Source organism: Tamandua tetradactyla, chromosome 7 (genome assembly GCF_023851605.1).
Source record: "Tamandua tetradactyla isolate mTamTet1 chromosome 7, mTamTet1.pri, whole genome shotgun sequence".
NCBI classification, from domain to species: domain Eukaryota; kingdom Metazoa; phylum Chordata; class Mammalia; order Pilosa; family Myrmecophagidae; genus Tamandua; species Tamandua tetradactyla.
The window spans coordinates 24,488,630-24,501,466 of NC_135333.1; the positions used below are offsets into that span (position 1 = coordinate 24,488,630).

At 39.5% G+C, this 12,837-nt stretch overlaps 1 protein-coding gene across 2 annotated transcripts in view; it reads right to left on the minus strand.

Annotated features, from left to right (window-relative positions):
* Nucleotides 1–12,837, minus strand: part of BPIFC (BPI fold containing family C) — a 62,646-nt gene continuing 49,809 nt past the window's right edge. For both annotated transcript variants that reach the window (XM_077168644.1, XM_077168645.1), the window contains 4 exons: nt 4,994–5,036; nt 2,293–2,356; nt 1,482–1,558; nt 1–572 (listed from right to left, as the gene is read on the minus strand). In XM_077168644.1, the coding sequence (XP_077024759.1) occupies nt 450–572; nt 1,482–1,558; nt 2,293–2,356; nt 4,994–5,036 (307 nt within the window). In that variant the 3' untranslated portion in view covers nt 1–449. The remainder of the gene's footprint in view (nt 573–1,481; nt 1,559–2,292; nt 2,357–4,993; nt 5,037–12,837) is intronic.

Below are 12,837 nucleotides of genomic sequence, written 5' to 3' on the forward strand. Positions count from 1 at the left end.
TGACATTGATAGAAAACAATTTTAATTAAATAAAGGAAGCAGTAACAGTAAATATAAAACATACAATCCAATATGCAAGGGAGGGGGAAAACCCTAGAGAAATGAAGGAATCTCCATTGATAACAGCTGATGCAAATATATACTTTGGGTTTCTTAAATACCTCATCAGACATGTATGCCTAGCTCTTGGTACCGAATCTTATAAACAGTCCCAAACAACATGCATGCACACATATTCAGACACCTGCCTCCCCACACTCACAGAGGCACACACACACCCTATTCTGCCCAGTTTGCTCACCTGGGGTCCCTGAAAGCTTGAGAAAGAAAGCTTTCTGCCTAACCAGTTTACAAGGACTTTCAGCTTCCAGCGTGCATCATCTTCCCGCTTTGGGCTTACTGGGGAATTAAGGGACATTCACTCCCTGTGATGGATTGCAAACAGGCAATCAAGGGGCCGAGTTCCTTCTCCACTGTCCTTTTAACTGGTTTATACCTTCCCAGCCATGGAAACTTGACTGTTGCTTTAAGGATGGTTTGTACCTCAGGTCTGTGGAAATCAGAAGGAAACCCTGAAAAGGATGCAAAAATGAAGATAATGTTAAACTTTGGGCACTTGCAGCTGTAGCATGTCTAGGTTAGCCTGAGGGGTGAGGGAGGGAGATGGTTTTTTAACAAACCCTACTGCCCCATACCCTATCCTCCACCCCTGTGCCCATCTGTGACTATCTTATTCATAGAAATGGGTCATTGGGATAATTGTCACTTGATCTAATTGAAGTATTTGTAGAATCTTGTGGGTGTGTGCATGTGTGCGTGTGTGTGTGAGAGAGAGAGAGACAGAGACAGAGAGAGGCAGACAGGTGGGGGAAAGAGGAGGTTGAGAGGTAAGAAGGAAGTACAGGATACTATGTGGAATTGGAGAAATCCATCAGAAACTTATTTCTGCCTCCCCAAACAAATAAGTGGCAAAAAAGAAGGGAAATGAAAGGTTGATCTGAAGTTAGTTAATAATGATAAGTCAGAAAATAGGTCTCAACAGTTTCCTGAACCCAGAGAAGGGGCTTTGGCTCAGAGGAAGGTAACTGACTGGGGGATCAGAAGAGCCCACCTGGTCCTAGTCACACTCTTTTCCAGCCACTGCAGCCACTTCACCTCCCTGAGTCTTAGTTTCTTCATATATAAAATGAGACTAGTAAACATAGCCTTACATGTTGACCTAAGGAATAATTGAAATAAAGCATGCTAAAGTGCATCTTCTTGCACTATGGAGTGGATAAAATTTGCTGATAAGTGAAACTCAAGTTTAAATGTGCTTCATTTTAATTACACATTTTAAAAGTTAAATGTCTTGTTTATGTAATTCCTTGGGCTGGGAACAAAGTAAAACAAAATAAAACAAAAAAGATACACAAAGAAGGAAGGTACTTTTTCTAGTATGAAAAAAAATGGGTCAGTGAAGAGGAGCCTTGCCTTCTTACCTCAAGAACTTCAATATCTGAATTGATGAATGAGATGTTATATGGATTGGGCAGAGGAAATCCTTGCTGCAGTTTTGCTAAAATACAGAACAAAATGTGAAATCATTGTTCATGGGCACAGAAGTTTTGGTAAACTTTTTAGTAAGACACTATTAAGCATCTTTTAAATCATTTATCCTTTCATTCTCTCTGAGCGCTATATCCCTGGCATTTTCCTGGAAGAAATGTTAATTAATCAGTGCTTAATAAAAATGCACTTGCATTTATGTGCTTTTGGACAGAAGGAAAATGCTGGCAACATGCCCAATTTATTTTTTGAAAATATCATAATTAGGCCCTAATTATATTTCAGGCTGTAATATGAAAGATATTTTACTAACCCAAACTCAAGATGCCACAGTGTGTGAACAATTGTGGTACAGAGATAAGGCCCAGGATTGCCATTCATTAAAACCGTGTCTATCCACATGGTGGTCCTTGTGTTAGAACCACAAATACACTGTCTAGGGAGAATAATTTCATTACTTACTGACCTGAAGGAGGCTCCTTACTGCCTAAGGAGAGTGATTTCAACCTCCTCAACTCAACCACATTAGGCCCTTGCTCTGTCTGCAAACAGAGCTGCCAACAGGGTTTGGACCTTGAATTATTAATTTTGCAGCAATATCTTTGGTGACACAAACTTTGTAAACTCTGGCTATGACCTGAATTCACAAGTAACAGTCTAGAAGTAAAAGCTTTGGGGTGGAAACTCCCTTCAAATCCCCAACGTTTAGCTGATACGAGAATCATATTGTTTCCTAAAACTTACCATTAGCCAGCGGGAGGACTCCAAAGTGAAGAATGGAGGACAGGATATTCTCAAACCTCAAGACCTAAAATGAAAGGAAAACTGAATCAGCTACCCAAGCAGGGCTCTTTGAATTCCCATGCCTGGCTTTGACGTGTACAGGCCCAGACCTTAGCAGGATAGAGAGCAGTAACTACAATCTCTCTATGGAGATATAGTAGCTTTCCAGACACTGATAGATATTTTATGGGAAACCATTATACAGAGTTTCCTAACCTTAATGGGCATTCCTTCAGGTTGGCAGCAAACAGCTTAGATATCTACCCAATAAGACAATTAAGAAGAGCTAGTGGATTTCTCAACTAATAGTCTTCCCTTTAATTTTGGGAACACCTGCCACAGGAGTTCCCCTGCTTTATATTATGCCCTGAAGCTAAGGGCATCATCAAAACACCCAAGTTATCTTTAATAAAATATGGTATAGTTGTATAATCTTAAAAAAAAGTATCGGTTTCTGGGAAGATTCAGGGATTAAAAATAAATTTAGGGCCATGATGAATATCAATTCATTCAACAAATGCTTTTTTGAGCATCCTATAGGCTTAGCCATGATAAGAACCTCTTTGTAGCTTAGCAATGCTGGCTCTGAAGGCAGACTACCTAGGCTTATCTCTTGGTTTTACCACTTAGGGACTGTGCAATGGTGGAAAAGTTATTTAGACTCTGTTTCGGTTTCCTCAACTGTAAAATGGAGATAATAGTACTCAATCTTATAGGGTTGTTGTCAGGATGAAACGAAGTTAATATTATGTAAAATGCTTGGACTAATGCCTGGTATATATTATTATTGTTATTTTTTTTTAAATGTCATAATTAGCACACTCTGTGCTTCATTCTAAGCAGTTTTCCTGGGGAGTCCTAGAAGACTTTGACTCATTTTGCCCGGCTCTGGGCTTTATGAGTTACAATTTATATGACAGTCAGCTATGCATTCTCATTGACTATCGTCTGTCACCTACCAAATGGCTATGCCAGGGGCTTCTAACCAACAGTTCTGGAGACAATCCAGATATTTTAGACCTCAAAGTCTGGCATGAAAGACATGACCTATTTCCCACCTTATTGGTACAATTGCTACTGGCTTCAGATTTTCCCAATCTGAAAATTAGGACACTCCTGTTAAAGTAAAATTCCACAGACAGTTTGTTTTGCATCCTGTTTTGCATTCTCTGGCTTCTCAGTTATTTCCCTAAGATCTATTCCCATCTTATAGCTTAAAGCAATGGCTCTACCTTGTGAGGGGTTAAGTGCCTTGTGCACTTTACACAGCCTTGTAAAATACCATCTGAACTCTATAAAAGTTTGGCTTCAGAGTTTGTGTATGTAACAATTACCCTATACTGCCCCTAAACATAGAGGTAATCAGTAAGTAAAATAATTATTATGATAAATATAAAAACAATGATCATCATTTATTTACTTCTTTGCACATAGCATGAGGCAGTATGCTAAGTGAATTTCATATATAATCTCAGCTGATCCTCTCAACAACCCTGAGGTTGTAATATTCCAGGCCATACCTGCTCGCACGACCTATTGTCTCGTCCTGCTTTCTTTTTCTTTATAGCATTTTCCAGCACCTACAATATATATTTGCTTATTTTCTATTACCCTCAACCTCTTCCTCTCTCTTTCATCTCTGTCACACACACACACACACACACACATGGGGCTTCTCAACAGTGGCACTACTGATATTTTGGGCTGGTATTTTTTTGTTGTGGGTTCTGACCTATGCATTGTTGGAGGTTTAGCAGCCTCTATGCATAAGATACCAACAGTACCATCACAGTCATGACAAACAAAAATGTCTTAAACATTGTCAGATGTCTCCTAGGGGACAAAATGCCCCCTCGTTTAGAATAACTGCTTTAGAAGGTAAATATCCTGAAAGAAGGGACTTTATATGTTTTGTTAATTTTCTAGAAAAATGCCCCACTCATAAATATTTGTAAAATGAATGAATAACAATAAAATTAATAATTAACCTTTATATAGGGCTGACCATGAACTAGGTACTATTGTACCAAGGAATACCAATTCCAAAATCCATGCACTTAACTCTTTGAAGAAAGTGTATATGTGAATGAATGAAGTAGTCCTGAAGCTAGACTCAAATGCCAATAAGTGATTTGGCTGATCTTCCTGAAGACTGGGGGAAGGAGATTTCCAAGTTGTGTGTTGGGGGGTCCATTTTCAATCAGAAATTCACTAGTCTGACACCCCCAAAGGTATCCACACCACCAGCCTTGAGCCAATTTTAAGAGATGAATAGAATGTCTTCCAAGGGCAAAATGAATCATGGCCTATTGATTTACATATAGCCTCTACCTTTTGGAATTCTGGACCTTAGGTTTAACTCCTGGGGCTTATTTTATCTAGAAAAATGACAGTTTCTGTTTTCCTGGCATTGCCCAATGTCTTAACTATTTTTTGAGTTCTTTCTTAAGTTTTCCTGCATAGATAAAAGTAGGTTGGAGAGTTTCTCTCTTGTTTAATAGTTAATAGGCAAGGTAGAACAGTAGCTACATAAAGAATTTTAAAGTGAAAACCTACACCAGTGGATAAACACAACACTCAGAGGCGTAGAAAATAATTATCCGGCACATAGGAGAATTCTGAGCCTTCCCTCACCAGGGAAACTGGGAGCTCTGATTCCTACCTCAATATTGCTGTGATTGGACTCCGGCAAAGAAAGGCGGAATCTGAAAGGAAACAGGAAAAGATTACAGGAGGGTAGGGTTTTAAAAAGAGAACCGTGACCTTAGTAGAAAGAAACAGAAAAGGGATTTTTTAAGTTCAATGTCACTATTAAAAACAGGCCCACAAATGAACTTGCAAGGACACAGTGTTCTAGTATATCTTCTACGCCTACATTTTGCTGCTTAAGAAGCAGAGGAGTAACAGAAGAAGGTTTTGACTTGTAACCAGGATGGGTTCCCCAAGTGCATTTGTTATATGGGACTTACTATGGGCAATGTGGAATACAGAACAAAATTAAGAAACAGTTTTCAGGTCTTCTTACTCTGAACTCAGCATTATAACTTCCCTGAGCCAGGGAATAAATATGACGGTGATGATGATGATGGGTATGATGATGATGATGATGGTTATGATGATGATGATGATGATGATGATGATGACGATGACACTGGGCAGCATGCACTGTGCTAGGAGTTTTATAAACATTTTCTAATTTAATCCTCATAACAGCCCTGTGTGATAGATGCAATTATTATCTCCTCTTTTGCAAATGAGGAGACTGATGTTCAGAGAAGGAAGTTGTTCAAGGTCACAGAGCCAGCAAATGATAGATCCAGATGACAAATCACAACCTACTTTACTCTTAGAATCTATGCTTTGTCTAGGCTATACTTCTCAAAGGGTTATATTACCCATACCGTATTTTAGCTGCTCAGTCATAACACATAAGGGAAATATTAGCTGTGATTGCTCTCTGACATGAAAGGCAGTGGAACACAACTCAAAGTAGGGACTCATAGCAGAATGCCTGTGTTTGCATCCTGCTTCTGTACCTTCCTGACTAGGAAGACTTTCTTAATTTCTCTGCATCTTAGTTTTTCTCATCTACAAACTGTGAATAAGAATAGTCTTGGGGCTGTAGTGAAGATTAAATCAGATAATACACGTCAAGTGCTTAGAACTGTGCCTGGCATAGCCTTAGCACTTTATTAATGTGAACCCTTCCAATTATGAAATAGAAATTCTGACAGTTAGGCCTTTGATATTCTTTGCCAAAATACCAGCAAAATACTTGTAGGTCCAAGAAGCAGAAAGTCCCTCACAAGCTTGGTAAGGGTGGGTGACAGCATGTCCTAATACTTGAAATTTTGTGCAGAATTTCATAAGAAAGCTAATAGTCAACATTGCTTCTTTCCCAGTCTTGCCAAGGGTCCCAGTATACAACCTATTTTCTATGCAATAGTAATAGCAATATGAAGCACTAATAATCAAGAGGGGGACCCCTTCATTTCATAGATAGGGACTCTAGTCCAAAGAGGGGAAACAATAATGGTAGAGTTGGTATTAGAACTCAGATCTTTGTAACTAGTCCAGAATATCCTTCCACTGTAGATCTTGCCTTGTCTTGCTTTCTCCTTTTTCTTTCTGTGTCTGTCTTTTGCTCTGGTCTAGAGCCTTACTTCTGGATAAAACTTCTAATGGATCTCCCTACTTCCAGGCTTGACTTCTCCAAGCCATCTTCCACACCATCCCCAGAGCTATATTTCAGGAATGTCTGGTGAGGTCATTTTCCTATTCAAAATTCTTAAATGGCTTGGGATAAAATTCAAACCACTTACATGGCTTTCTGTCCTCTGGTTCCCAGCCACCTTTCTGCCATCATCTCTTATTATTCCCTACCTTGAATTGTATATGTAGTAACCTTGCACTGGTGAGTGTTATTTTATTCACCAGTAGAAAATATATTGGTTTCAACCCCACCCCCCAATTCTGAGAAATTGAAATTAATAAATGTTTTAATAAATGCCTACAAAAGTAATATGATGGCACTAGTTTCTGCAACTCAACCTATGCATAGTGTTTCATATGTTATATCTATTATGGAAATGCACTCGAATATATGCATATGTTTTTGAGGTGGACCCTTTAAAAATTAGAGTGGCTAGCATTATAAAGCTCTTAAAACAATTGTACTTCCTTGCATATTTCATGATGCATCTGGCCTCTATCATTTGGGAGATGCTGTTCCCTCTGTCTGGAACTTCCCTTACTCTTCTTCTTTGACTGGTTACCTCATCACTTGCAAAATCTTTCTGTTATCACATTTAAAGATCATATATTTGTACACCAATGTTTATAACCTCATTATGCACAATAGTCAACAGGTGGAACAGGGGACAACCAAATCCATAGGCCAAACCCTCGATCTTGGGGTTCACCCTTATGAAACTTATTTCTGCAAAGGATAAGTTAACCCAACTTAAAATTAGGTCTAAGAGTCACCCCACAGAGAACTTCTTTTGTTACTCGGATGTGGCCTCTCTCTCTAAGTCAATTCAGCAGGTGAACTCACTGCCTCCCTCCTACATGGGACATGACTCCCAGGGTTGTAAATCTCCCTGGCAACATGGGGCAAAAAGCCCAGGATAAGTTGGGACCTGGCATCAAGAGATTGAGAAAGCCTTCTTGACCAATGGGGGAAGAGAGAAATGAGGCAAAATAAAGTTTCAGTGGCTGAGAAATTTCAAACAGAGTTGAAATCGGTTATCCTGGAGGTTATTATTACACATTATATAGATATCCCCTTTTAGTTTATGGTGTACTGGAGTGGCTAGAGGAAAGTACTTGAAACCGTTGAGCTGTTTTCTATTAGCCTAGATTCTTGAAGACGTATAACATTTACAATGTGACTGTATGATTGTGAAAACCTTGTGTTTGATGCTCCTTATATCCAGGCTATGGACAGATAAGCAAAAAATATGGATAAAATAAATAAATATATAATAGGGGGACAAAGGGTAAAATAAACTGAGTAGATGAAAACACTAGTGGTCAATGATAGAGAGGGGTAAGGTCTATAGTATAGATGAGTTTTTCTTTTTTTCTTTTTATTTCTTTTTCTGGAGTGATGTAAATGTTCTAAAAAATGCATGGTTCTGGGAAGATGGTGGAATAGGATAGGTTGCACTGGTTGGTATTAGAACCAGCAGGCTGGGTTCATTCCCGCTCCAAGGAACAGCTAGAGAAGGGATGGGAGGGTAACTGAGACGGCAATTCCAGGGTGTAAATGACCTGGGAGAGTCTTCTGCACCACATGCGGTGGTCCTGGTTGCAAAAGCTGAGGAACTGAGAGGCAGAGGACTGGAGCCTAACGTGGAAGCCTGGGGCCCTCAGGACTGCACAGACGGAGAGACCGGGACGAGGAAGTAAGCCAAGCTATGTTCCTTGAACACGCTTCCCTCACCCCCCAGTCCTGTGACCCATGACTCACCCCACACCCCATTCAACTGAAGCCCATCACCTGCCCCCAACCCCCGCATTCCAAGCACCACGGCCCTGCCAACCACCCCCCTCTACCACCTGGTGCATGTACCGCCCCACACTGCCACCCCAAGCGTGTGCACACCTGCCCCAGCCAACCCACCTCTTCTGCAAAACTGCAGTTTTGCCCTACCCTTCTCCCCCTCCCTGACCCCAGTAGGAGATCACCAGTGCATAAAGGCTGCAGGTACTTACCTCCAAACCCAGGCTACACCCACCCCCAGCCTATACAGTCGTGCAACCTCACCCTGCCCCTGCTGAGCTCTGCACACATATATATCAGTTTATAGCCCTCCCAGATTTGCGCATGTGCAGGGTCCCAGTCATGCCCTCAGCTCTGGGCAAGGACTGACCTGCGAGGCCAGGCCACATCCACCCCCAGCCCATGAGGAGCAATGCCAACCCACTGAGCTCTGAGCATGCACACAAAGGGCCCTGAGCCCTGGACTAGCACACACCAGGGCCCTGACTCCCAAACCCCACATCCTCCCCTGCCGCTGGGTGCATGTGGTAGTTAGGTTCAGGTGTCAACTTGGCCAGGTGAAGGTGCCTAGTTCTATTGCTGTGGACATGAACCAATGGCATGTGAACCTCATTTGTTGCTGATTACATCTGCAGTTGGCTAGGAGGTATGCCTGCTGCAATGAATACCCAGCCCAAACAGCTCAGCATACCTCATCTCAGTACTGAAGCTCAGCCCAGGTCTTTGGAGATGCCAAAAGGAATCACCCCAGGGAAAGTTGTTGGAACCCAGAGGCCTGGAAAGAAGGCCAGCAGAGATTGCCCTGTACCTTCCAATGTCAGAAGAACCTCAGTTGAAAGTTACCTGCCTTTCCTCTGAAGAACTATACATTTTTAACTAAATGAATCCCCCTTCATTAAAAGTCAGTCCATTTCAGGTGTGTTGCATTCTGGCAGCTAGCAAACTAGAATAGGTTTGATCCAGGAGTGAGAATTAGATATAACAGACATATATAGGTCATTGTACCCCAAAACACAAGGATATACATTCTTCTCTAGTGCTCATGGAACATTCTCTAGGATAGATCATATGCCTGAGCACAAAATGGGTCTTTATAGTTTTAAAAACACTGAAATTATTCAAAGCACTTTCTCTGATTACAATTGAATTAAGCTGGATCTCAATAACCACCAAAGAATGAGAACATTCACAAATATATGGAGATTAAATAATAACAATCTTAAACAACCAGTGTGTCAAAGAAGAAATTGTTAGAGAAATCAGTGGCTATCTGGAGACAAATGAAAATGAGAATACAACTTATCAGAACTTATGGGATACAGCAAAGGCTGTATTGAGAGGGAAATTTATTGCCCTAAATGCCTATATTAAAAAACAAGAAAGAGCAAAAATCAAGGACATAACTGCTCACATGGAGGAACATGAGAAAGAACAGCAAACTAACCCCAAAGCAAATAGAAGAAGAGAAATAATAACGGTTAAAGCAGAGTTAAATGAATGGGAGAACAAAAGAATAACAGAAAGAAGCAATAAGCGATGGTGGCTCAGTGGCACAATTATCACCTGCCATGCCGGAGACCTGGGTTCATTTCCTGGTACCTGCCCATGTAAAAATAAATAAATAAAACCAGGCTCAACTGCAATGCTTTCTTAAAAAAAAAGAATCAATAAACCAAAAGTTGGTTCTTTGAGAAAATCAATAAAATTGATGGGCCACTAGAAAGACTGACTAAGAAAAAAAGAGAGGATGCAAATAAACAAAATCAGAATGAGAAGGGGTGTGTTACCATAGACCCTGAAGAAATAAAAGAAATTATAAGACAATAACTATGACAACTATATGCCAACAAACTGGACAACTTAGATGAACTTGACAAATTCCTGGAAACACACAAACAAGCTACACCGACTCAGGAAGAAATAGAAGATTTCAACAAATCAATTACAAGTAAATGATTCAATTAGTCATCAAAAATCTTCTTACAAAGAAAAGCCCAGGGCCACATGGCTTCACAGGGGAATTTTATCAAACATTCCAAAAACAACTAACACCAATCCTGCTCAAACTTTTCCAACAAACTGAGGAAAAAGGAGCACTACCTAACTCATTTTATGAAGCTAATATTTAAATGCAAAAACCGGGTAAAGATGCTATAAGAAAGGAAAACTACAGGCCAATCTCCCTAATGAACACAGATGCAAAATTCTCCATAAAATATTAGCAAGTCGAATTCAACAACACATTAAAAGAATTATACACCACGACCAAGTGGGGTTTATACCTGGAATGCAAGGGTGGTTCAACACAAGAAAATCAATTAATGTAATACAGCACATTAAATAATCGAAAGGGAAAAATCACATGATCATATTGATTGATGCTGAGAAAGCATTAGACAAAATTCAACATACTTTTCTGATAAACACACTTCAAAAGATAGGAATCAAAGGTAACTTCCTCAATGATAAAGGGAATATATGAAAAATTGATAGCCAGCATTGTACTCAATGGAGAGAGACTGAACATTCTCCCCCTAAGATCAGGAACGAGGCAAGGATGCCCACTGTCACCACTATTATTCAATATTGTGCTAGAAGTTCTAGCTAGGGCAATTAGACAGGACAAAGAAATAAAAGGCATCCAAAATGGGAAGGAAGAAGTAAAACCTTCATTATTTGCAGATGATGTGATACTATGCTTGGAAAATCCTGAGAAATCTACACCAAAGTTACTTGAGCTAATAAGCATATTCAGCAAGGTGGTGGGATATAAAATTAATGTGCAGAAATCAATAATGTTTCTATGCACAAGCAATGACCTAATTGAGGAGTCAGTTAAGGAAAAAATTCCATTCAAAATAGCAACTAAAAGAATCAAATACCCAGGAATGAGCTTAGCTAGGGACATAAAGGATTGTACACGGAAAACTACATAACATTGCTAAAAGAAATGAAAGAAGATCTAAATAGGTGGAAAAATATTCCTTGCTCATGGATAGAAAATATAGACAAGATGCCAATTCTACCTAAATTGATCTACAGAGTCAAGTCAGTACCAATTAAAATTCCAACAACTTACTTTGAAGACATGGAAAAGCTAGTTACCAAATTCAACTGGAAGGGAAAGAGACCCTGAATAGCTAAAAGCATCCTAAAAAAGAAGAACGAAATGGGAGGATTAAAGCTTCCTGGCTTTAAAACTTATTATAAAGCCACAGTGGTCAAAACAGCCTGGTACTGGCACAAAGATTGAAGTATTGACTAAAGGAATTGAATTAAGAGTGCAGAAATAAACCACCAAATCCATGGTCAACTGATTTTTGACAAGACCCCCAAATCTGGTGAACTGGCACAAAATAATCTTTTCAATAAATGGGCATGGGAGAACTGGATATCAATAGCCAAGAGAATGAAAGAGGACCCTTGCCTTCCATCCTATACAAAAATTAACTCAAAGTGGATCAAACACCTACATATAAGAACTAGGACCATAAAGCTTCTAAAAGAAAATGTAGGGAAATATCTTCAAGACCTAGTAATAGGAGGTAGCTTCCTAAACTTTAAAACCTATTATGAAGCCACAGTGGTCAAAACAGCATGGTACTGGCACAAAGACAGAAGCATTGACCAATGGAATCTAATCAAGAGTGCAGAAACAGACCACCAAATCTATGGTCAACTGATTTGTGACAAGGCCCCCAAATCCTCTGAACTGCGACAAAATAGTTTTTCAATAATTGGGCATGGAAGAACTGGATATCAATAGCCAAGAGAATGAAAGAGGACCCCTATCTACACCCTACACAAAAATTAACTCAAAGTGGATCGAACACCTAAATATAAGAACTAGCACCATAAAGCTTCTAGAAGAAAATGTAGGGTTGCAAAAAAGAAAAAAAAGAAAAGAATAATAAAATAAGTGGAAGCAACCCAAGTGTCCATCAACAACTGAATGGATAAATAAAATGTGTATATCCCTACAATGGAATATTATTCTGTTGTGGGAAGGAATGAAGCTCTGGTACATATTATGACATGGAATGAAGCTCTGGTACATATTATGACATGGATGATCATCGAAGACATAATGTTGAGTTGATATAAGCCAGACACAAAAGGACAGATATTGTATGATTTAATTTATATGAAATAATTAGACTATGGAACTTCATAGATGCAGAAAGTAGATTTCAAGTTATTGCTTAACAGGGACAGTTTCTGTTTGGTGTGGTGGAAAAATGTTGGTAATGAATGATGATGATGGTAACACAACATTCGGAATGTAGTCAAGCCTACTGAATTATATACTTGAAAGGCATTAAAATAAGAAATTTTATTTTGTATATAAGGTATCACATTTTAAAAGAAAAAACAAAAAATGACCAAACTCTCCCTGTTCTGGCTTTGAAAAACACACAAAACTCAGCTCAGATCGCTAGATGGCGTCTGACTTCAGTTTCCGGACCCTTCATCCTCTACCAGATCCTTGGTCTGTTTCT